The following is a 23781-nucleotide window of genomic DNA, read 5'->3' as shown; positions in this document are numbered from 1 at the left end:
GCCCCCTCCCCTCTTGCTTCCGATACGGAAGCCGAGAGGCGTCGACGCCGCCGCCGCTTTTCAGCCCAGAGCTAGAGCTGGGCCGGGAGGGCCGCCCAGCCGGGCTGGCGGCGGCAGCAGCGGCAGGAGGGGGAAAATGGCGGCGCCGCTGCTGTCCCTCTCCGAGGGGGAAGGAGCCCGGGCGCGGCGGCGGGAGCAGCTCCGAGCCTGGGCGGAGGCCGAGGCAGCGGCGGCGGCGGCAGCAGCAGCGGCTGCTTCTCTGTGCCCGGCCCCGCCTCCTCCGGGGCTGCCGGTGGCGGCCGAGAGCGAGGCTGTGCCCGCGGCGGGGATGGGCTCCGGGTCCGGCGGCGGCAGAGGGCTTCGGCCCCGCGCCGTCCGCTTCGAGGCGGCCGCCGAGTTCCTGGCCTGCTGCGCCGGGGCCGAGCTGGAAGCGGCGCGGGAGATGCTCAGCGCCGACCCGGGCGCCGTGAACGGGACCAACGCGGACGGCATCAGCGCCCTCCACCAGGTACGCGGCGCCCCGATGGCAGCTCCCTGCCTCCCTCTCCCTGCTTTTGCCGCCTTCCCATTAAGCTTTTTTCTCTCCTTTCCCCTGGCCGAAATAAGCGACAGAATTTCAAATCTGGAAACGTAACCCCTTAGCGGAAAAGGGTGCCTCTGAACGTGCGCAGAGTGCCCCCCCCCGTTGAGACGTGTGAAGCAGCCTTCCCCCAACTTGGTGCACGTCAGGCTTCTTAGACTGCAGCGAGCATCAGCCCTGGCTGGCGTGGTTAATGGTCAGGGGTGATGGGAACTGGAGTCCAACAACTATACAGCCAAAGTTTGGGAGAGGCTGGTGTAGAAAGCCCCCTGCCTGCAGCCCCGGCTTTGGTATAACTAATGTCAAGGCTTGGCTTAGGGTTATATGATGAGAGTACTTCTGGGCATCTAAGAAATGCTCCCGAGCCCTTATTTTACTGTTGCCAAGGCCTGGCTGTGAAGTGTATAAGGATGGCCTCTGAGCATCTGCAGAGTATGTATTTTCTGCCATTAAGCAGCTGCAACCAGCTCCACCCTATCTCTCTCTACGCATACACACAGGCTCATGTGAAATTAGAAGGATCTGTTCCCTTTTATCGGCTAATGGTTGGGTAGGTTTGAACCCCAACAGCTCTCTGTAAGATGAATACTGCTCCAGGTCCATGCGCAAAAATTGCATTATATGAGGCTAGCAGTTGTGAAATTAAAATGAAGGTTTGATGATCCCCCAGTTTGGCATGTGATTACGGCTAAAGAATGCTCTGCATGATAAATGTTAATGTAGCAGCTACCCAGTAAATGGAAATTGCACTGCCTGTGGAAACATCCTCAAGGAGGTTGTAAAGCACATCTCAATCACTTCTGGCCTGAGATTGCTCTCGGTCACTAGATTAATTGATAAATTATATGGTACACACATACATTCTGCTTTTTTGCCAAGTTGCACCAGTGACCATTCACTCTGTCACAATAGTGCCTGTCTTGGCTGACATCATTCTCCCAGGGTTCTCGGGTCCAGTTTATTAAGCTCTATTTTCACAGCAGATGTCAAAAATTATGTGCCAAATTCTATGTATCAGTAGGATTGTGCTGATGATACAGGTGCTGTAGTGCTTTCCCTGAAAAACATTCCTGGTTCAAACTTCAGCAATTTCAGGTGGAATTGGGAAAGACTGCTGTTTGAAACCTTGAAGAGCAGCTTCCAGTTTAGACATTACTGAGCAGGATGGACCAATTGTCTGAATAGATATTAGGCAGCTTCCTATGTTCCTTCTTAATATAATTCCACCTTTCACCTAGTGATGTAAGTCACTTCCACTGTACAAAGTTAAGCTGCTAGTTCCATCACCATCATAGAGAGATCAAATGCCACCATCTCTTATTCTTTTACTGGATAAATGATAACACAGATCAGAAACCTTGCTATGTTTGTAAGCATAAATAAAAAGGGTGGGAAAAACCTATTTTCTACCACACTTTAATAGCTACCAGTCTGCTCGTAGGACTTTGGAACCACCTAACTGCAGGCTGTTGTTTTGAGAACGGTATATAATGTGTGAATAGATAGAGAGTACAGTATATGGGTAAAAATTGTAGGAGAGGGAAGCAACAGTGAGCTTACTGTAGTTGTGTGCTATAAACCTCCAAGCCAGACTGAAGACTTGGATGAAGCCTTCCTACAGCAGATTACAAAACATTCAAAAAGGGGAGATATAGTAGTCATAGTAGACTTCAGCTACCCCAATACAGTATCTATTGAAACTCAAACTGCTAATAATGTAAAGTCCAACAAATTCCTCCGTTTCCTCATTGACAATTTCATTTTCCAGTAGGTAGAAGAAGCAACAAGGGGGTCATCTATTTTGGACCTTGTCCTCACCAACGGTTGGGAACTGATCAGTGAAGTGGAAGTACAGGAAACCTAGGGAGGAAAAGAATGTAGCTTCTTGGGTTTCATGATATAGAGGCAAGGGAAAGCTGAGTGTAGTCAGACATGCATTTGGGACTGATTTCAGAAAGTTTAAGGAACTGCTGGGTGAGATACCATGGTCAGAAATTCTCAAAAGAAAGTGAGTCCAAGGTGGATGGGGGTGAAATATTGAAGGCACATGTGCAGACAATTCCAGCAAGAAAGAAATGTAACTAAAGAAATGGATGTGTCTGCATAAGGAGTTTACCGATGAGCTGAGATTTAAGAAGGGCATGTACAGTATAAGAAATGGAAGGAAGGAGAAGTCACAATGGAGGTGTATACACAAGTAGCCAACAGTTGCAGGGTGAATGTCAGGTGGGCCCAAGCTCAGAATCAGCTCCGGCTTTCATGAGAGATTGAAAATAATAATAAAAATGTTTCTTCAGCTGTGTTCAAAACAAGAGGAAGAACAAGCAAGTGTCCTTTGCATGAGAACTGCTGTTGAGTGGCAAAGAGAAGATGGAACTGCTCAACACCTACTTTGCTTCTGTCTTCACCCAAAAATAAAGCAGTGCCCAACCTGGTAATGACAGAATAAATAGTTACAGGTATCCAGGGGGATGACTGCATGCAAGCCTGTATCCTGTGCTTGACAATGTAAATCAGCCTTTGCCAAATGTTGTGCCCTATATATGTTTTTGGAAGGCACCAGGTTATGCCTCTGAATACCAATTGCTGGGAATTGCAGCTGGACTGAGTGCTGTTGTGCTTCATGTCCAGCTTGCAGGCTTCCCATGGGGGCATATGGTTGGCCACTGTGAGAACAGGTTGCTGGACTAGGACCATTGGCCTGATTCACCAGGCTCATATTACGTTGAGGTTAGCAGAATATCCTGTATGAACGCTTCGTGGTTTATGAATGGTTTGGTCACACCCAAACCATGGTGTGGCCATCCAGATGTTGCTTTGGTGTCATGCCTTCCCTCCTTCCCCTTGTAGTTCTCTCCATCGCTACTTGGTCCAGCCGAAATGTATTTGCCATTTTCAGATGAAATGGCAAGCCATGCTGTGCCCGAACCAGGAAGTGAGGGAGGGAATTTTAACTGCGGGGAGACAGTGCGAGTCCAAGGCACAGTTCCAGTGTGTTAACTGAGCCTTGCGTATGCTTAGAAGTAAATCCCACTGTGCTCCTTGGGACTTACTCCCTAGTAAGCGTGTTTCAAGATTGCAGCCTTAGTCTTGATGTTATTCTGTTGGCTGCGTGGATGCATTATGCCCCCCCTTCTTTGGAGTTCCCACCAGATTTATCATCCACAAAGTGTGCACAGTATAGCAATGTGCGGAAGATCAGTTAGGCCTGGAACACATTTCCCTTTCCTGGGTTTCTCATTAGGAGGCTCTGGGACTGCTGTCCCCTTCCATGCTCTTCTCCCGCCCCACATACACACTCCTGGATAATTTTCCATTACTTCATTCTCTTGATGCTGCTTGGCTCTTTGCCCTGGTCCCCATCCTCTCGCCATCTCCAAACACCAGTCTGTCAAACTCTGGCAGAGTGGGGGGTGGTGAAAGGAATGAGTCCTGGTCTAGGGAGAAGATGCAGCTTCTGCCCATGTGAGGGGTTCTACCTTAGGATTTAGAAATAATCGGGGGGGCTGTGAAGTAAAGGTAAAGGCCCCCTGACAGTTAAGTCCAGTCGCAAACGACTCTGGGGTTGCGGTGCTCATCTCGCTTTACTGGCCGAGGGAGCCGGCGTTTGTCCGCAGACAGTTTTTCTGGGTCATGTGGCCAGCATGACTAAGCCGCTTCTGGTGAAACCAGAGCAGCACACGGAAACACCGTTTACCTTCCCACCAGAGCGGTACCTATTTATCTACAGTGGTACCTCGGGTTACAGCTCTTCAGGTTACAGACTCGGCTAACCCAGAAATAGTACCTCGGGTTAAGAACTTTGCTTCAGGATGAGAACAGAAATCGGGCGGCGGTGACAGCAGAAGGCCCCATTAGCTAAAGTGGTACCTCAAGTTAAGAACGGACCTCCAGAATGAATTAAGTTCTTAACCCGAGGTACCACTGTACTTGCACTTTGACGTGCTTTCGAACTGCTAGGTTGGCAGGAGCTGGGACCGAGCAACGGGAGCTCACCATGTTGTGGGGATTCGACCTTCCGATCGGCAAGTCCTAGGCTCAGTGGTTTAGACCACAGTGCCACCCGGGTCCCTAATGGAGGAAGCCGTCAGCAAATGGGTTGCTAAGCCTTTCAGAAACGGTTTTGATTTGGAGCAGATCTCCAAGCCACAGAGCATGGTGGGGGCACTTAACATACTAAGATTTCCGCAGGTGGCTTTGCAGAGATTGGCCTCACTTAATCCTGCTTCAAAATAGAAATATGGAGATGTGATAGAAGTGAGTTGAGATGTGAGGGTACTGAAGCACTTTGAAGACTGAAAGTTTGTGCATCCCACAGTTACGGAATTGCGGGGGCTGGAACTGGCTTCCTTTAAAAACACACACACAAATGAAACTTTCTAGTCTTTAACATTGTGAAATTTCAGAAGCCAGTGGGAAGGTTGAGGAGGGTTTCCTGTGGTGTTGGAGTAGTTCTTCGGTATTCGTTTTTTATAGCTCTTCGCTTCTCCCTGTGACCAGCTTGAAGCAAGATAAGTGATGTACTACGTTCAAACCTGTTTATTTTCCGCCAATTTCATTTATACAGTTTGAGGAATCCACATTTTCCTGGGAGCAGGATTCGGGTTAACTTTGCATTGAAACTTTTTCTTAAAAGCAAACTCCTGAGTAATCACTGTGTGGAATCTTTTATTTGAAAAAGAGCCTGTGTATTGTAGTCTAGTGGTTAGAGTGTCTGACTAGGACCTGGAAGCCCTGAGTCCAAATCCCCACTTCGTCGTGAAGCTCATTGGGTGACCTTGGGCCGGTCATTCTCTCCCAGTGGTAAAGGATGAAGAGGTGGGGAGAACAACATTCATCTTATACTTAAGGGCGTTCTCTTCATTAACCATTCAATTCCCAGGTATCTTTAGTGCAGGGCTGGGGAATGTGCAGTCCCTCCAGTGTTGTTGGACTCCAACTCCCATCAGTCTCAGCTAGTGTGGACACTAGTCGGGCATGATGGGAACTGGAGTCCAAGAACATCTGGAGGGCCACAGTTTCCCCATCCTTCTTCTAACAGCTACATATGTCCATCCATATTTATGGTCAGCTGACATCCGGTTGGCCCCCACAACAGGAAACATTTGCATGAAAGCGAAACACATTTTTTATTTGTCCAGGTGTTGGGATCATAGGTGGTAGTGATTTTAGTAAGGTGGCAGTGGTTTCCGTATGATGGCATTACGGATAATTGTCAATGCTAAGCTTAGTCAAAGTTGCTGCAATCCTTTGTAATGGCTTCAATATTGTATTCTTACTGTGTGCATGAACCAATGTAGGGGTCCATAAACTAAACAGGTTTAGGTTGTTAGCCGGAGGTGGAGCATAAAACCAACCAACTATCAAACAAACAAATAAAAGACATAGGTAGGGTTTATCTATTTGTTTCACAATGCCTGGCTGGAGAATGGGGCACCCATGGCCCCACTGAACTGCTGCTGTCTTCTCGTTTTCTAAGCTGAACCGAGAGTCTTGTCTTCTAGCTGCCTCCCACTTGGCTTCGAGTCCTCTTGTTTCTTTGCAAACCCGTGAGTCCTCTGCTCGCCTTATGTTCCCAGAGTTATCCTTGTGCCTGTCCTCACTGCCGGGTTGTGCCTCTGATGCTCCTCTGGCTTCTGGCCAGGGCAGAATTTGGAACGGCCCAAACTTACTCTACCACGTTCTGAGAACGGCAGGGAGTGTGGTGGATTTTGAAGCCTGTTTCTGCAACGTGTTTTCCCTGGATTTTGGAAAGGAAAAAATAAGCCTGGGAGTTGGATGCGGGACCAGTTTCCAAGGTGTAGCCATAAATAGGCAGCACGACGGGCAGGCATGGGATTCTTAAGTTTTTTGTTTTGTTTATTTATCTTATGTTCTTCTCAGAAGAGGGAACGGGAAAGGAGAACCAGGGCAGGAGACTCTCCTTCGTTGCAGACCTGCCATGGGTTAGATAACTGGCTTTCGCTCAGGCTAGTAGATGTCAAGGAATAAATCTCAAAATGGGTCGCAGGAACTCCAAAAAATTTAATATAAAAGGTGGTTCATGACTAAACAAATCTACATGTAAAATGGATATAGATAGATGTGCACACATGAATGATGGCCACTGTCGCATAACAACGACAACAATTTCTCCAAACACTTCATGTGGTTAGACAATATCTCCTGGGTTTCATCCTGTTTCATACCTCGCCAGAACAAAAATGGAGAATTTTTCACAGATGGCCGCTGTAGAACCCCTTATGGCCTCTTGTTTGATTTTTTCAAAATTATGTAAATCTTGCTCATTTGGTATAGCTCTGCCACAAGTGCTTAATTGTCTTCTAAGTACTTAGAAATGAGAGAGTATCAGATTAGGTTTTCCTAATGTGTTAGAAGAATCCTCAGTGCAAAGGCAGAAAGGCTAATGCATTTAGATATACCAACACTATCATCAAAATTCAGAAGACCCTACACATCTTATGCCATAGAGGGCTTTTCATCAGGGGACTAGTTGTATATTTAGATTCTAAATATGAATATTTCCCTGACGAAGGGCTTTTGGAAGGTACAGTTTTGGAACAAACAAATTTAAATAAAAGTCAGCTCCCATCTGAATTCCAAAGAATGTACCTTCTAAATATACGCGGTTCCCTTGACTTTTCTCAGGTGGGGGCTGCTGCCGAGAGGAGAGACTTGGGGTGTGGCAGAGACTTGGCCACGGTTTACCTCCGTGTTGCCTCTCATGGTTCCAGTGGGGTTAAAGTGGAGGTGCAGAGCTTGAGAAGGAGGATTCCTGAACTCATTGCGAAGAAGCAGGGCCTAACAAGGAGAAATGTAGCTCTTTCGCAGCACAGCCAGTCAGGGAATGTTTCCGAAGAGCTTCAGCCAACACCAGCCGGTCTCTCTTGTTTGTGGAAAATGAAATCTTTGCATTCCAGGCAGTGGCTATTAATATCAGTGCTCAGCTGGTTGGGTGAAACAGCCAGCATCTTTCTCCATGCCTAGTAACTCCTTGCCTAGTTGCACCCAGGCTGCGGGCAAGGATGACGCCATGGGGTCTCCTTTGTCCCAAAGCCCATGCAATGGAAGGTGGGAGCAGGGAGAAATTCCAGTGCGTCCCTTTCTCTTCAGGGGATCCAGTCATAAGTCCAGAGTGGGTGCAGTTTGAACCAAGGTTCACCCAAACCCAGCCTTGGAGCCCAAGTTGAACACAATGATTAAACACAGTGATTATCCCGGATAAATGGTTTGAGAATTTTAAAAGCAACAGGCTAGATCAAGGGTAAGGTGTAAAGGTAAAGGAGCCCTGACAGTTAAGTCCAGTCGCAAACGACTGTGGGGTTGCGCTGCTCATCTCGCTTTACAGGGCGAGGGAACCGGCGTTTGTCTGCAGACAGTTTTTCCAGGTCATGTGGCCAGCATGACTAAGCTGCTTCTGGCAAAACCAGAGCAGCGCACGGAAACGCCATTTACCTTCCCACCGGAGCGGTACCTATTTATCTACTTGCACTTTTTGGGTGTGCTTTTGAACTACTAGGTTGGCAGGAGCTGGGACCGAGCAACGGGAGCTCACCCCATCACGGGGATTTGAACTGCCGACCTTCTCATCGGCAAGCCCAAGAGGCTCAGTGGTTTAGACTACAGCACCACCTGTGTCCCAGATCAAGGATAGTTGACCTGATATCTGTCCAGTGTTGCTGGACTACAGCTGCCATCATCCCTGACCTTGACCATCCTGGCTGGGACTGATGGGAGCTGGAGTCCCAACAACTTCTGGAGAGCCCTACGTTAGCTGACTTTAAGCTAGATTGTGTGATTTGTCTCTTATGTTTCTTTTCTTTCTCACACTAGCAAATGCAGACTGTCAGGGAGGGACCATTTCTCTTTTCTTTTTTTTTAACTGCTTTATTGGTTTTAAGACTGTATAACACAAATAGTCAATAGATGTTAAAGACAAAGTAAAAATAAACAAACATTCCATAGTTGATACTTGTTGTGTACATCAATTTGCTATTAGATTCGGCATGACCTCCGATCTCCCCATTGTGTTCCCAAATTACATTCTTTAGTTACACACTTAGCTTTATCTTCTCTACGTTATTCTAATTACTTTAAATTTATAAAGTTGCCTTATTACATGCAGAAACTCAATCAAGACTTGCCAACGGATTGATATTCTGGCAGTGTTCTTTTAGGTAGACTCTGTATATATCCCACTCTCTGGTAAATTTTTCATCTGTAACGTCTTGTAGCCTTACTGATAGTCTCGCTAGTTCAGCATACTCCCTCAATTTATTTCACCAGTCTAATTTGGATGGGATAACTTCTCCCTTCCAGCCTTTTGCAATTAGAATTCCGGCAGCTGCTGTGGCGTACATGAAAACTCTCCTGAACTTCTTTGAGATTTTGTTACCCATAATTCCTAGCAGGAAGGCTTTGTGCTTTTTAGGGAAAGAGCATTTAAACATTTTCTTAAGTTTGTTATAGATCAGGCATGTCCAAAGTCTGTTTTGGGGGCTTAATCCGGCCCCTGTGGCAGTTTATTTTCTGGGGTAAAAATCCCCCCCAAAAGCTCAACACGCATGGCGGCCCTCATGCATGTTCATCAAATCAGGCCCTCTTTGAAAAAATTTTGGGCACCCTGTATCATTTCCCAACACACTGATCTTTTTACAGTTCCACCACATGTGGAACAATGTGCCTTCCGCCTCAGGGAGGGTCCATTTCTCATTGGGTAGAGCACATGTGTTACCTGCATATCCGATCTTCAGTTAAGGCATCAGATGGCGGGAGAAGCCTTACTCTGACTAGGATCCTAGAGAGCTGCTGTTAATCAGGGTAGTTGTTGTAGGTTAAGATGGTTAAATCAACTCTCTCCAAAGAACCTAGGAGTCTTTTCTCCCTAATACTTTTCTGAGAGGACTCCGGTGTCTAATCTCCTAGTTCTCCATGCTTTCATTCACTTGGTGTTTCTCTTTTTTGAAAATAACTCAAGATGACCCAAATTCTTACTTCAAGGCTGCTTGATACGATACACCCACATAACTGTCGCTTGTTGCCTGAACCAGTTTTATTCTGCGTGGTCTCTTGACTGCAAATCCAAAGCCTGTTATTAAAGGCAGATGAAATCTAGCAGAAGCTGCTGCCTTCAGTTCTGACGTCTTTTGTGTTGGAAGCAGAAAAGTATCGCAGCTGCATATTCCTGGCACTCGAAAAGACATCAAAGGCTCTTTGGTCCAAATTCTCTTCCTTTAACAACGCCTCCCCCCAAAAAAAAGTATACTTAAACTACTGCTCAAAAGAGGCTGCAGGTCTCTGTGACACTTTTTTTGAGCATGTGGAATCCTGCAACACATCTGCTGTTCGGCATAGAATGTAGATCCGTGAGAATCTGAATTTAATCTTTTTGTTGTTAAAAAAAGAAAAGCTGGTTACCCCTTTGCATTTTTAGGTGGATTTAATGCGGCTCTCCTTTGCACATAATGCCACCAAATTATGGTTGACGCTACACAAAAGAGCATTGTTTGTGTGCTCCCTGATGTATTGTTCCATCTCTAATGTAATTATTTCATCTTTGGCCCAAGCCACAGTTGGCATTTCACTCCGGTTCCCCGGTTAGAGTGCAGCCCAGTTGATGTTGTATCTGATCCAAGACAAACTGCGGCTCACTGTTGCATCCAAACCAGCAAACTGTGGCTTTCAATTGCAATTTAGAGGGCATGTACAAACCACAGTTTGCTGGTTGTGGTGTAACAGCAAAACATGGTTTGGCTTCTGGATCGAGCACACCGCCGTTATGGACTGTGCTGTGAGTGGGGAAGCTATGGTCCTTCTTTGGTCTCCTCCATCTGCTCATGTGATATATCTCATTTCACTTTGCCCTGCCTGCACCGGGGGACTTGTGCCGCCTAATGAGTGGAGCAGAGACACATTTTTCAAGAACTGGCAGCTCCTAACTTGTGCTAAACTGAAAGTCAAACGACCAACCACTCCCCTGTGCAACTTGTATAAAATACATCAAAACATTCTAAGCGGAGCTCATGTTGCATAGAGACCAAGAGACTTAAGCTGTGAATCAGGAACTGCCTGGTTTGAATCCTGCATCTTGCAGTGAACTTACTGGGTGGCCCCCCTCTCTCTCTCAGCCTCAGTTCATCCATCTGTAACATGGGGCATTGTAATAAACTTACCTTGTCATAGGCAATGCGCACGAACGGCTTTGAACTCTTGAAAGTGCTATGCCCATGTTTCCTGTTGTTTTTATTGCGTGGCTGGGAAAAGCCACATCTCAGCTGGGCTGAGATGAAGTTGCCTTCAAATGAGCAACCAAGTGACAAACAGCATCTGCTGCTTATCCACTGCCGCCCTAGCACTGCGATACATTTCCCAAGCCAGGGAGATGTAATGCCAGAGTTTTGGTGCCTCCTGCAGCTTTCTCTCCCAACCCCTTAAGATTAGAAGGCACACAGAGAGCAGTAAATAGCAGACACACTTTTTGTGCATTTGAGAAAGGGAAGAGGGTGCTTGCTGTGTCAGTACTGTCCCAAGTGAAGTTTGGGAATGGGCTGCGTTGGCCTTTTCAGACCTGGGATGTGCATTTTAGCCAAATATGCGTTTTGGGGACCCTCTTCAGAATTTCTTACCAAGTCTTGCTGGTGGCTCTGCTATAGTTCCCCTTATCTGACTGCATCCCATTAGGAGACCTGGCCCACTGGTTGAAGCCCAATGATGTCTGCACCCAGGTTGTAAGTCCAGCTGAACTTACAACCAAGTATTTAAAGGTTATTTTACCCGTGTATGACCATCCTCCTGGAATATCGGAAAGACCTGCTTCCTGCCCCTTTAATTCAGGGGGTGGGGACCCTGAGACCCTCCAGATGTTGCCCAGCTATGGCTCCTATCATCCCTGAAGAGTAATTTCAGGAGGGTGTACAGCTTGTCATGCAGAGATGAAAGAAGCAACATCTGTTAAATTCCCCCTTCTGCAAGGCAGTTGTTGGTACAGAAGGTCTGCCCTCCTTTGCATCTGGTCACCATCCCTCTATCTGTCCTCTTGGGGGAAAAGAAAAAGGGCAAACAGAAGCACTCTTCCTTCCTTTTTAAAGAGATGGTGATAATGCCGCCATGTGACTCCCTTATGGATCGCGGCAACAGGGGTGGGAGTGGGGCCTGGACACCAAAGGATATTCTACTCTCTTCCCCAAATGTTCAGCTTACTAGCTGCCGCCACCCATTTTTCTCTTGAAAGTTTTTTTGGGTGTGTTCACCTGTGGATAAGGAAAAGCATTAAGGCAGGATTCTCCCTCCTTGCTCAAGAAGTAGCTGGATTCTCCTGCCTACCATTTGTGGTGGGGATTTTTGCAAAAGAATGCACAGGGTTAACTGGTCAGCATTGGGCCCTACATTATAAAATTAAATCATATTGTACCCGTAACACATGTTAACTATTAACACATGAGGCTACCTGTATTTGTGCAAATACCAGTGACTTTGTGGGCCATCCTGTCAGGCCTCCTGCCCAATGACAGCATTGTCTTTCCAGCCTCTCTTTGAAACCCTACATGGCCAGGAATTCATTGTGTGGCCTTCCTGAGCAGCTTGTTCCTGAGCTGCAATCCTCTTAGCATTAGAAGCTTTTCTTGATGTTTACCTAAAACCTGCCTCCCTATCAGGATTTCTCCCCGCCACCAATTGGCATCGCATTTTGGAGCACTGAGCTGGTTTGGAGACTGTGCAGGCTCCCAGAATGGAGCTCACAGCTGCTTCGCTCTTGCCTTGTCTTTTTTCGCTGCAGTGCCAAGGCTTAGTTTAGTGTGCCGTCCGAACTGAGACTACCGGTTAAGCCCTCTCTTCATGGTTTGTCCTTGGCTACAGCTTACGGTTAGCGAGGAGAGAGCTTAACCGCAAATTCCAGCTCAGGCAACGCGCTAAGACGAACCTTGGCTCGGCTTAGCACAGCAGTTGAAAAGACCAGGAAGGGGGAAAGCGGCTGCAAGCTCCTCTTCTGGAGCCCGAGCAAAGTTGCTAAGCCAGGGTTTGGTGGAGCGTGTTGTGCGAATCAGGCTGCCAGTAGGGGTGGGGATTTTCCTGGGCGGGGGGGGGGGGAATGAACTGGGAAGATTTTCTTATGCAAATTAGGATGGTTTGCATAGTATTTGTGTGTGTGTGTGTGTGGTTTGCATCAGATTTTTTTCTGATCCCAAGATTAGATTTAGCTTGCTTATCTTACTTCTATCTGGTAAACAAAGCCTTAGAAAAAGTATCCGCATGTCACTTTTTTGTCCTAATACACCACAAACATTTGACCCGGAGGATCTGAGGAGAAATTAAAGCACACTTACTTCTTGTGGTTTGAATGTGGTATCATGTAGCAATTTGTATTTCAATACAGTACATGTAAAAAAAATTCCATGGCAATTGGGTGTGCTTTCCTATACATTGTTTGTTTAAATCTAAGAGGAAAACAAAAGTGCTGAAAACTAATAAATGTTGGCAGCTGAAAGAACTTTGCCGGATATGCTCATTTTCATACTCACTAGGTATAAACACCTGGAAAACATTAAAAGCAGCTTTGAAGCTGACAAGCTTGCCTCGTATTTGTAGTTGTCATCCATTTACTGTTACTAATGAGTCTATGAAAAGGAAGGATTTTTATTGGCAGAAAAGTAAAGCACTGGGGGAGGAATTTCGAAAAAAGAAATCTGCCCAAACCATTGACTATAAAATTCCCAGGCGGCTGGGGTGTTATTTGGCCTAGGTAAAGGAAAGGGACCCCTGACCATTAGGTCCAGTCATGGCCGACTCTGGGGTTGCGGTGCTCATCTTGCTTTACTGGCTGAGGGAGCCGCTGTACAGCTTCCGGGTCATGTGGCCAGCATGGCTAAGCCGCTTCTGGCGAACCAGAGCAGCGCACAGAAACGCCATTTACCTTTCCGCCGGAGCGGTACCTATTTATCTACTTGCACTTTGACGTGCTTTCGAACTGATAGGTTGGCAGGAACAGTGACCAAGCAACGGGAGCTCACCCCGTCGCGGGGATTCGAACCGCCAACCTTCTGATCGGCAAGTCCTAGGCTCTGTGGTTTAACCCACAGCACCACCCGCGTCCCTTATTTAGCCTACCATGTGGCAAATAAAAAGCTCTGAAGGGGTTTGTGGCATTCACTGCCCTTCTGCTAGGGGCTGCCAGCTTCAGTCATCGTCTGCATTGCATGTCTAGGGGACAGTGGTGCAATGGGACATTTCCTTGTGGCACCAGGAAAGGAGGGCAAGGTGCTGCGTTGGGCAATGGAGAACAATAGGGAAGTGCTCTTTTTGCTCAGGGGAGCGAAGGTTCCTTAGGAACATGCGAAGCTGTGTTCCACCCACATCAAACCATTGGTCCATATAGCTCTGTATTGTCCACACTCCATGGTTTCAGACAGACAGGAGACTTTCCCAACATGGAGATGCCAGGTATTGAATCCGGGACCTTATGTGTGCAGAGAACACGCTCTGCCACTGAGCTTTGGCCCTGTTGTGGAGGAGAGAGAAACGGGGAGCTGGGAGCTTCCTTGCGACAAGTCTTCTGTCTTTTCCAGGCCTGCATTGATGAGAACATGGAGGTGGTGGAATTTCTGGTGGCAAACGGAGCCGACGTGAACCAGGCTGACAATGAGGGCTGGACTCCGCTGCACGTCGCTGCTTCCTGCGGCTACATTGAGATTGCACAGTGAGTTTGGGGCTGCAGGGGAGACGGCCTTCCAAAACCATGCCAGCTCACGGATAACTTCATTGGCCTTGCAGTAGATAAAACGCCTTTTGCCTGAAGTTATTGCAGTAATAAATCCGCAGGCCGGTCTTTCAGTGCTTCTCACCTGGGGCTGAACGGCGGTCACAAAACCTACGCCCTTCCCAACACAGGATAGCCAGATGCAGAAGGGGACAGGGCTCCTGTCCAGATTAGCAGGTGCCAGTCATCATGCACACAACTATCTAAGGTGCAGGGGGAGGTTGCGGAAGCCAAGGGCATCCCGCGTTAGCCTTCATTTCTGGTCCTTTCTCCCCATCTGCATTTGAAAGGGAGGGAGGCTTATTGTCTGCAATCAGGAGGCAAGGGTGCAAAGGATTCTGGCACTTGGCAACTGTCACCCCACGAGACGGGCTTTTTTTGTGTGGCCTAATCCGGGATTGCAGGGGTGGGGGGCTAAATGGGCCCATGGATCTGACCCTGGGCATCACTGTCTGGCCCAGATACCTCTTGGACCACGGTGCCAACATTGCTGCAGTGAACAGCGACGGGGACGTGCCATTGGACATTGCGGAGGCTGACAACATGGAGGCCTTACTGCGTTCGGAGATTGGGAAGAGAGGTAAGGAGAGAGCAGGCTGCCGCGCATGGTGTAGCTCTGCTTCCTCTAATGCTCTGTCCCTCTGTAGACCCTTTCGGGGCTTCACCAGGCTTCTCCAACCAGCCCTCCAGGTCCTGGGTTTTTCCCCTTCCTTAGGGGTTGGTGCTGCAGAAAGATTATAGAATCAGCTTTGCAGGTTTTCACACACACACACACACACACCCAAATGGATTAATTAAATGGTTCCTGGTTTACACCACAGGGTTGTAATATATGGCCCATCAAAATATTTTCAACTTGGATTATTTACTGCAGACAGAGCGAAACGACGACTTCCAAAACCTGGTAAGTTCTCTGGCTCTGGAACAGTTTAAAAATACAGTGTCTACCAAGATTATTTTTGCACATATTTGCTTACTGTACATAATTTATTCTGCATCCAAACCCAGTGAAGATTAAGAATGGGGAATCTGGGACTCCCCAGATGTTGCCAGACTACAACTCCCATCACACCTTGCCATTGACCCATACTGCCTGGGGTTGATGGGAGTTGCAGTCCAGCCTCATCTGGAGGGCCACAGGTTCCCCATCCCTGAGCCATATGTGTATGATGTAATTGTGCCCTCCACCCATAATTACATCATACATAAATTCCTTAAAACAACGATGACTACATGTTTTTTTGGAAGAGGAAGGACTTTAAAAGTATCCAGTTGTTAGGATTCCTCGGCATCGTTAGGAGAAGACATATTTCTTCGCAGCTCTCTGGTGCGGCCGCAGCTGTTCAGATTCGTAGTCGTCGCCTTCTTGGCTCTCCCGTGACACCTCCTTCTCCTTTTCAGGGATAGATGTAGAAGTAGCCAAGCGAGAGGAGGAGGAGGTGATGCTTCGTGACGCACGCCAGTGGATGAACGGTGGGAAAATCTCTGACGAGCCGCACCCCAAAACAGGGGCCACGGCCCTCCACGTGGCAGCTGCCAAAGGCTACATTGAGGTCATGAGGTGAGAGCCTGGTCCTCGATTCCCCCAGCCCCGAGGGACATGCATTCTGAGCACATGAAACCCTTTGATAAATCCCCTTTTGGAGCAGGAAATGGGATCCCGTGTCTCCCTCTCACAGTTTTAAGCTAGATGTCGAACGTCATAGAAGCACGTAGGTTTACAAAATGGCTGCCAACGTCACACCTCAGGTTCCTATTTGCCTCAACAGGTTTGGGCACTTGCCATACCCACTCTCCCAGCCCAGGTGTTTAGTTGCGCCACTTCTTCTGATTCCCCCCCTCTCCTCCGTGCCTTGCCAAACATCCCCTGAGCAAAGGCGGGGCCTAGGGAAAAGCGTAGGCCAAGTCAGTGCCAGTCCCCACCCCAGCCTCCTGATGGTGACTCGGAGCTGATAAGAATCCAGGATATTGGCATCCTGCTCCCAGCCATCTTGCTTTGAGCATTTGGACCCCTCCCCTCAAAAAAGAAGAAAAGAAAAAGAGAGATGACCCCAGCAGGTTTCCAGCAAGTTCCATCCACGCTGCTTCTCTAACTCACTCGCTCTTCCAAAAGCCCCAGTCTCCTGTCCCCCCTGTTCTCCCTGCCACGAGAACCTCAAATTCCTGGCCCTTAGATATGTACCTCACAGAAGAATTCAGGAGAATTCTTGTCCCTGGATAATTTGGGACTCTTGAGTTCTGTATCTCCCTTGGACCACTGTCCCACCCACCCACCCAGCCCTCACAGAAGACCCTGTAGCTCTTGTATCCAGCACCGTCTTTGCTCTGCCTTTCCCCTCTTTTGTCTATTAATATCTAGTTTTCCCATAAGGCACCATGCCTCAGTCCAGGAAACCCCTGACGGCTGCTTTCTCTTGCCCTGTTGCAGGCTGCTCTTGCAGGCTGGATATGACCCCAATGTGCAGGACAAAGACGGCTGGGCTCCCTTGCATGCGGCAGCCCACTGGGGAGTGGAAGAGGCCTGTCGCCTCCTGGCAGAGCACTTCTGTGACATGGAGGCACTCAACAACGTGGTGAGAGCAAAGGAGGTGGCTGGTGAGAGAAAGAGAGAGAGAGAGAGAGAGAGAGAGAGAGAGTGTTGCAGAACCCAGGCTTCTTGTGGCTCCCGTTAGAAGAGCCCACACAGCAGGGCTGGAGAGGACTTGGTGTTGCCCAAGGCATTGGAAAGGCCCTGCCAGTCCGAGTAGGTTGGCTGAGCTAAGTGGCCCAGCACTCCAGCCTGGTCTCAGGCAACTTCATATGTTTGCAGCTGTTCTTGGTGCAGAGGGGTTTATAGGACTGCAAAATGAGGACCGTCATCAGATTTTAAGGAAATTTTAATGGACTAGTGTCAAAGCATTCTGATGGGTCAGTTAATTGACTACATCTGTATACATTTTCTTTTGAATAAAAATATGGTTCTGAAGGAGGGGGAAACATCAGGTTGTTTTTAGATGGTGCGTTGTTTTAGATGGTGTCACAGCCGATACCGTTGTGGGGGAGGCTTGTTCTCTTTCACGAGGTGAAGGGAAAATACCTTTTCTGAAATGCCATCTGCATTTTTTTAATAATCGTGTCCTAAGCAGGTTGTTTAAAATAAATTAAAATGTTGCCTCTTAAGGTTACAGAGTTTTTTGTTTTATTTTTTAAAAAAGAAATAGATTATTATTCTGCGTTGTTCAGTTAAAGGTTTACAAAACCAAAACCCAAAGGGGGAAGGAGATGTGGGAGGCTGGAATTCTAAATCTGCTGACTGCAGCCACAAATAGAAGCTTGTGGATTCTGCAAAATGCTGGAAGAAGGACAGAGACCTGGAAAGGCTTGACTTGGTTGTGGAGTACGACAGAGGAGAACGTTTTGAAATGGCTGGGGATGTTTCTCCCATCTTCGAGGCTTTTCCCCCCCTTAAGCTGTGAGAGGGTAGCCCCTTATTTCTCATTCCCCTCCCCTCTAGATTATTTTCTGAAAGGGCTACCCCCTTGCTTAGAACCAGAAGCTCTTCATTTGTACCTACCAAGGTGGGTCTATTTACTCCCCTCATTGAAAACAGCAGCCAATAATTCTAAGCAGGTGGGGAATCGAGTGTAACTCGTAGAAGCCCTGGATGTTGCTTTCTTCAGTGGGTGGGTGGGCTTGGAGGAGGGAGGCAGGCAGGACAGGTGGCGAGTTGAAAGAAGACGCATCTACACCAGAGGGAAGCTGCTTCACCCACCATGTTTCCCAGTTTTATTCTGATGGCAAACCGTGACGAAAGGAGCCCTTCTCAGCCCCAGCTGTTTCCTCCCCATCCTAGGGCCAGCGTCCCTGCGACCTTGCGGATGAGGATACTTTGGCTCTGCTGGAGGATCTCCAACGCAAGCAAATCGACGTGAGTGACTTTTCTTCTTACCCTTCTCTCCCCCTGCCCCCGTGTGTGGCAGATACAACAGAATCGGGACTGCTGCCTTGGGTCTATGCGGAAAGCGTGTGGCACGTGGAGCCCTCGCTCTTGTGTGGAGCTAGACAGCGTTTGAACGCCTTGTTTCTGGAATGGGAGGGAAACCTTGCAGGTTGGGCTGAGAGAGGAGCTGCTTTGGGGGAAGCTTGCAAGATCCCTAGTCCCAAATAGAAGCTGTTTGTGCCCCGTCGTTGCTGCTGTCAGTCCCATTAAGAGGCGGTTGTACGGGTGGCATTGTGCTGTGTGCGTGCTTCACGAATGTCTCCTGCTAAAATTGGGGGTACCAAAAGGTGTCCCTGGGCCAAAAAACCCAAGCCTCTTGACCCTTTTCACAGGCAGGTCCTTGTGGCTCCCACCATCGGCAGTTAGTCAGGCAGCAACGGAGGACGAAGCCATTTGCTTCTTCCTCTGTCAGCTCCCTTAGGGCTGCTCACCTGGCACCTCACCTGGTGGGTTTTAGGTGCCAGCTGAAGACATTTCATTTGCCCAGGTGCTTAATGAATAGTTGCAATTTATCTAGGACTCCCATCTTAACAGCTGCTTTTGTGTGTGTGTGTGTGTGTGTGTGTGTGTGTGTGTTTACATAGAAGCACGTACACACAAACAATATTTTAAGAGGTTGTGTGCTAATTCAGTAAACTTCAGGGGTAATTTTTCTCCTGCCCCCCCATCACCCTTTATTGGGTGCGTTAGGAAAGACAAAAGTTTCTTGCAATGGCTGACTTGACCCATCCAGACCTGTGTGCCCTTTGCAATTTTAAAAAGACACCAAGTGGAGCTGATTTCTGTGATGGCTATGTATATGGCATGCAAATGAAGCAGCAGCCTATATTTTCTTTGTGTAACTGTTTCCTCTCATCATGGGGGCATGGATTACATTTTTGTTCCCTTCCCAGAATTTTTTTCCAATTGACTTTTTAAAAAATAAATAAAAATTCTGGGGTGGGGGGCAGGGGAGGCTCAGTCTTGGTTCATGTGATTTTACACGGCCTTCCTACCTTGTGCAGCATCAGCCACAAGAGCAGAAGGTAGAGAGGAACGGCAACGACCCCACAGGGCAGGAGGTCAGGGAGCGAGGCCAGTCCTGCCTGTCAGCTTAATTTGAGTTTCACCAGCCCAGGGCAGTGTTTCTGAAACCGCAGGGTGGGCCTCCTCGGAGCGGCGGCTGCTGGCGAAGCCCACACGCCTCCCTTTTCCAGTGCTCCCGGCAAAAACCTTCCGCGGCGAGAGAGGCTTGTTCCCAAGGGGATGGAAAGCAGCATGGGCTTCTCCCACCCGCCTGTCAGCTGCATGCTCTTTTTCCACCAGTGGACTGAAACCAGATCAGCCTCCGGGCCCTTTGGAAACCTTTTAAGGGCTTTCCTCCTTCCCTCTGGGAGTTTTCCTGTGAGAACCAGTCTTGAGAGAGCCAGGTTGTAAGCCATAAGGAGGAAAAGAAGCCTTGGCACACAGGACACATGAAGAAGCAAGGGGCTGGAGCAGCTTCCCAACAGGGAAAGGCCTGGAGCAGCCCTGACCCACCTGGCCCCTTCCAGGTGTTGTTGGAGGCCGCTGGCTGGGGATGATGGGAGTTGTAGTCCAACAGCACCTGGAAGGCACCAGATTGGCAAAGCCTGGCCTTAAAGCGTTTTGATTTAGGGGGACATGGTGGAGGTTTCCAAAATCACATGTGGCGAAGGCGAGAAGCCTGTGGTGCCCTCCTGGGTTTGTTGGGACTCCCATCTCTTATCAGCTCCAGGCAGCGTACCAGATTTGAGTCCAGGTTGATTCACGAGCTGCTTTGAGAGCCTTTAGCAGTTGTAGAGCAGAACATAAGTACTTTCCAGAGAAAGTAATGTAATACTGAATACTTGTGGCTGGGGGGAGGGGGGAGAAGGTTGGTGGTGTTTCCTCTTCGTAGGCATCCCTGGAGCATCCGCCTGGTTGCTGCGGGAACATGAAAAGAGCCCTGCTTGAGCAGACCAAAGGAGTACCAGTGTCCACTCTTCTGATCCAGCAAGGCTCTTCCTGTATCCATGACCATCCCTGTGGCGGATCTTTCTTAGCTCCTAAGCCGTGCAAGAACTCTGCTCCTTCTCGGCTGCACTCAATGCAAATGTCAACTGTGGGCACACCTGCGCTTTATTTTCCCAAACACATCGCCCTCCCCCTTAAATTCAGCAACAGCGTTTCAGCGTGATTCCCACAGCCTGTTCAGTACAGATCTCAGCCATTACTCCTCTTCTCTATTTGGCGGATCCCTTGAAGAAAGCAGAAGCTTTGGGGCAGTGCTCTTGCCCCAGGTATGCCTGCCCAGAAGGGCAGGTGCCATTGCCCTCTGCTACCCTGGCAAAATCTGTTCATCATTACGAAGGTCACGTAGCCAAAGGGAATGAGAGCTTGACCCTCACCCCCCATCTCTCTCCCTAACCTTCAGCTACGCAGCAAGAAGGAAGCTCACCTGAAGCAGGCAGTGATTGACACCAGCTTGGAGCAGCCCCCATCGTACACAAGCAAGCACCGGAGGTGAGGTGTGGGCGTGGGGGCATTTGTCTCTTAGGTTCCCAACCTTTTAATGCTGAATTTCTGGTTCTAAAGTCCACAGCTTCCGCCCTTGTACCCAGCCGTCATTTCCCACGAGTTGGTAAAGGCCCTGGCTTGCAGCTCTGTCGGCTATCGGTTCTTTAATCTAGGATGCAGCTTATTATGGCTCAGCGGCATGGGAACAGGCGCATGCGAACCCCACGCCAAGTGCACGTTGCAAAACAGGTTTAGAGAGAAGTCTTTATTTGGTGCGCAGCAAGTTTGGCAGCCCGGTTTGCTGCAGAAGTGTTTACTGTTACAGACTGCAGACGTCAGGTTGGGCTATCCAACTGTTTTGTGGTTACAGACGTCGAGCCTGTACAAATTGCAAGTGTCTCCTGTCGTCCCACAAACATTAGCAGGGAAGCAAAGCCTCTCCTGTTAGCAGGAAGCATTGGCTCACTTGCCTCAAACTTGCGTTGGTTGGGCATTTCGTTACGAGACGTCACCAAGGCAACCTCAGTGGTTGTTTTCTAAAAGCAAGCCATGCGCTAGCTCGCGCATGTTCAAACATGGAGGCCATGTGCCAGCTCAGACACCTCTCCCCTGTGTGAAGTTACGAAGCGTGTGAAGCGCAAGATTTGGGGTGCAGTCTCCACGTTGCCCGTTGAGTTGTAGATACTCTTGTTGCTCAGTCACATCGCAGGCCTGAGGATCAGAACAATCTCAATTTCCACTGATCTGTCTGTCAGCTGCTGCGAGAGCCTTTTTGGCTGAAGAGCAGGAAAAGATTTAATACGGAAATACAGGTGTACAGCACTTCCAGGATTGGCACATAGGAGCAAGCCCTTAGGCTTAGGCTGGTTGGCAGCATCTTGCATGGTATGAAAGCCAAATTTCAGGAGAAATGGCATGTCATGTGCCTGAGTTGTCTGAGTTCTAGAGCAGCTGTTCATGCAAGAAACCAGTCTTCCCCTGCAGGGCAGCTGCCATGAGGCCATGCCTGGCCTAAACCAGTTCACCAGAGTATGCCAGCCCAGCCCAGGTAACCTCTTTCATCTCGAGATCTCTGCTTGAACCCGATCATAAATAGGGAAATGAGGGCTGTTGGAACAAAGCAGTTTTCAGTGTGGCTGAAGTTTGCAACCTTCCAATGGCTCCCATTGGCTGTGTCTGGGCAAATGCACCATTGATGTAATTAACCGTGGTGGGCCGAGCAACTTCGCTTCTTTTAAAACGATCCACTTTCCTTTAGCACCCCTAACTCCCTGCATCTCCTCTCTGCTTCCTAGGAGCTCTGTGTGCCGCATGAGCAGCAAGGAGAAGATCTCCGTCCAGGACCAGTCAAAGGAGCGCAAGACCCTGGGGACCATTGCCGTCGGCGAGGAGGAGACCAGCTCTGCCTCGGAGGGGGAGGAGACGCCGCAATCCAATGGTAGGCGGAGCTACGTGGTGGGCAATGGCCCTCATTGGCCCAGATCTCGGAAGGGTCTGGCACAGCCAATTAGATGCTAACTGCTTTCTCTCCTTTGGCAGAGGTGAAGGCCGCTCCCCCAACGGACAACAGTGCAGTGAATGGCGTCTCCGTGACCCCTGTCAGCCCTGTGTCCCCCAGTCCCATGGGGCAGAAGGTGAGGTTTTGCTCACCTGCACGAACCCTTAGCTTCTCCCTTAGGTGAAAGGGGGGTTGGCGCATCTCCATGCCTCACCCCCCTATCACCTTTCACAGTGTAGGCCTGGGAGCTGCTGGACTCCTGTCGAAATCCAGCTCTTGAGAATTGAGAGGTGACGAGCAGCAGGGCCTCTTAAAGAGACGTTTCCAGTCACTTTTGCATTCATGGTGTTGGACTTGAGGCTGCAGGCCTCAGCCTACCCGTCTTGAGTAGTCACTTTACTAAGGGGTTCTCTTGGGAGGAGGGAGAATGAAGAGTGAAGGTAGTTAGGGCTTCTGTGTCCTGGGAACCAGGACTCAGAGTTTCTATGGAATCGGGATTTGGACACAGGGGGAGCAGACAGCCACAAGACCTCGGTCCTATATGGGGTGCTGCTTGCCTGTTAAGGACTAGCTTCTTTTCTTTCCCCTCTCAGTTGGCTTGTCATGGGTCCTTGCATGAATGCTCCCCTCCCCTCTGGCACGCAACACTTGCTGAGTCCCCATTTATAACTTCTCCTGTCTTAACACACCAACACCTTCATCTTGCATGCTTGATTAACCAGTCACCTCTCTTGCACCTACCCTGGGATGAGGCCAGAATAGCCGTCATCCTGTTTGGGACGCCAGCACAGGCGAGTCTGGCGATCTGATTGGCAGGTGGCTCTCCAAGAAGAAGCCTCCTAAATAAGTTGGCCGAGATGGTTGGGCCTTGGACACACGGACATTCTGGTGCCCAGTCGGCCATCCTTTCCACCGCATGCCATTTCTGCCTGCACTGTGTGAAATACGTCGGACTTTTGTGTTTTCTTTTTCTGCCTTTGTTTTCCTTTTCACATTTCCTCGTACGCTTTCCATCCGCTTCTGGCTTGCACCTCGTCCCGCTTCTTGCTTCCTTCCTTCCGCCTGCCCACTCCAGCCACAGTTTGCCTTCATCACCCCTGTTCTGCCCATCCCCAGCCCTCTGGGGCCTTCCATGTGGCGGCAAAGCTTGCGCAAAACAGGGATCATTCTGGTGCCCCAGAAGGAGCAAAAAGCTGCAGTGAGTGTCCCATGCAAGGAGGGTGTGTGGAGAGAATGTGCCATTGTGGGTGTCGTTTTCCCCATTAATGGTTTGGCACAATTGCCTCTTAAGCTGGTACCTTCCAGATGTTGGGCCACAATTCCCATCATTCCTGTTGGCGCTGTTGGCTGAGGCTCATGGGAGTTGGAAACCTGACATCTGGACAGCACCAGCTTGGAGAAGACTGGCATTGTGAGACCAAGGCCTTAAAAGAAGCTGAGCATTTTCTTGCCTGGTGAGTCACCACTGGCTGTGT

The 23781-nt window shown here is 49.0% G+C and overlaps 1 protein-coding gene across 4 annotated transcripts in view; it reads left to right on the top strand.

The window, feature by feature from the left end:
• PPP1R12C (protein phosphatase 1 regulatory subunit 12C) overlaps positions 1-23781 on the top strand; it is a 39161-nt gene continuing 15380 nt past the window's right edge. The window contains exons 1-9 of one of the 4 annotated variants that reach the window (XM_053361978.1): positions 1-508; positions 14143-14273; positions 14795-14913; positions 15735-15894; positions 16762-16906; positions 18166-18240; positions 20726-20814; positions 22104-22246; positions 22348-22442. In XM_053361978.1, the coding sequence (XP_053217953.1) occupies positions 137-508; positions 14143-14273; positions 14795-14913; positions 15735-15894; positions 16762-16906; positions 18166-18240; positions 20726-20814; positions 22104-22246; positions 22348-22442 (1329 nt within the window). In that variant the 5' untranslated portion in view covers positions 1-136. The remainder of the gene's footprint in view (positions 509-14142; positions 14274-14794; positions 14914-15734; positions 15895-16761; positions 16907-18165; positions 18241-20725; positions 20815-22103; positions 22247-22347; positions 22443-23781) is intronic. The other 3 variants (XM_053361980.1, XM_053361979.1, XM_053361981.1) reach the window with 3 other exon arrangements.

The sequence above is a fragment of the Podarcis raffonei genome, chromosome 13 (assembly GCF_027172205.1).
Source record: "Podarcis raffonei isolate rPodRaf1 chromosome 13, rPodRaf1.pri, whole genome shotgun sequence".
NCBI classification, from domain to species: domain Eukaryota; kingdom Metazoa; phylum Chordata; class Lepidosauria; order Squamata; family Lacertidae; genus Podarcis; species Podarcis raffonei.
Note: the sequence above shows the minus strand (reverse complement) of the source record. Positions and strands in the feature narration are given on the sequence as shown.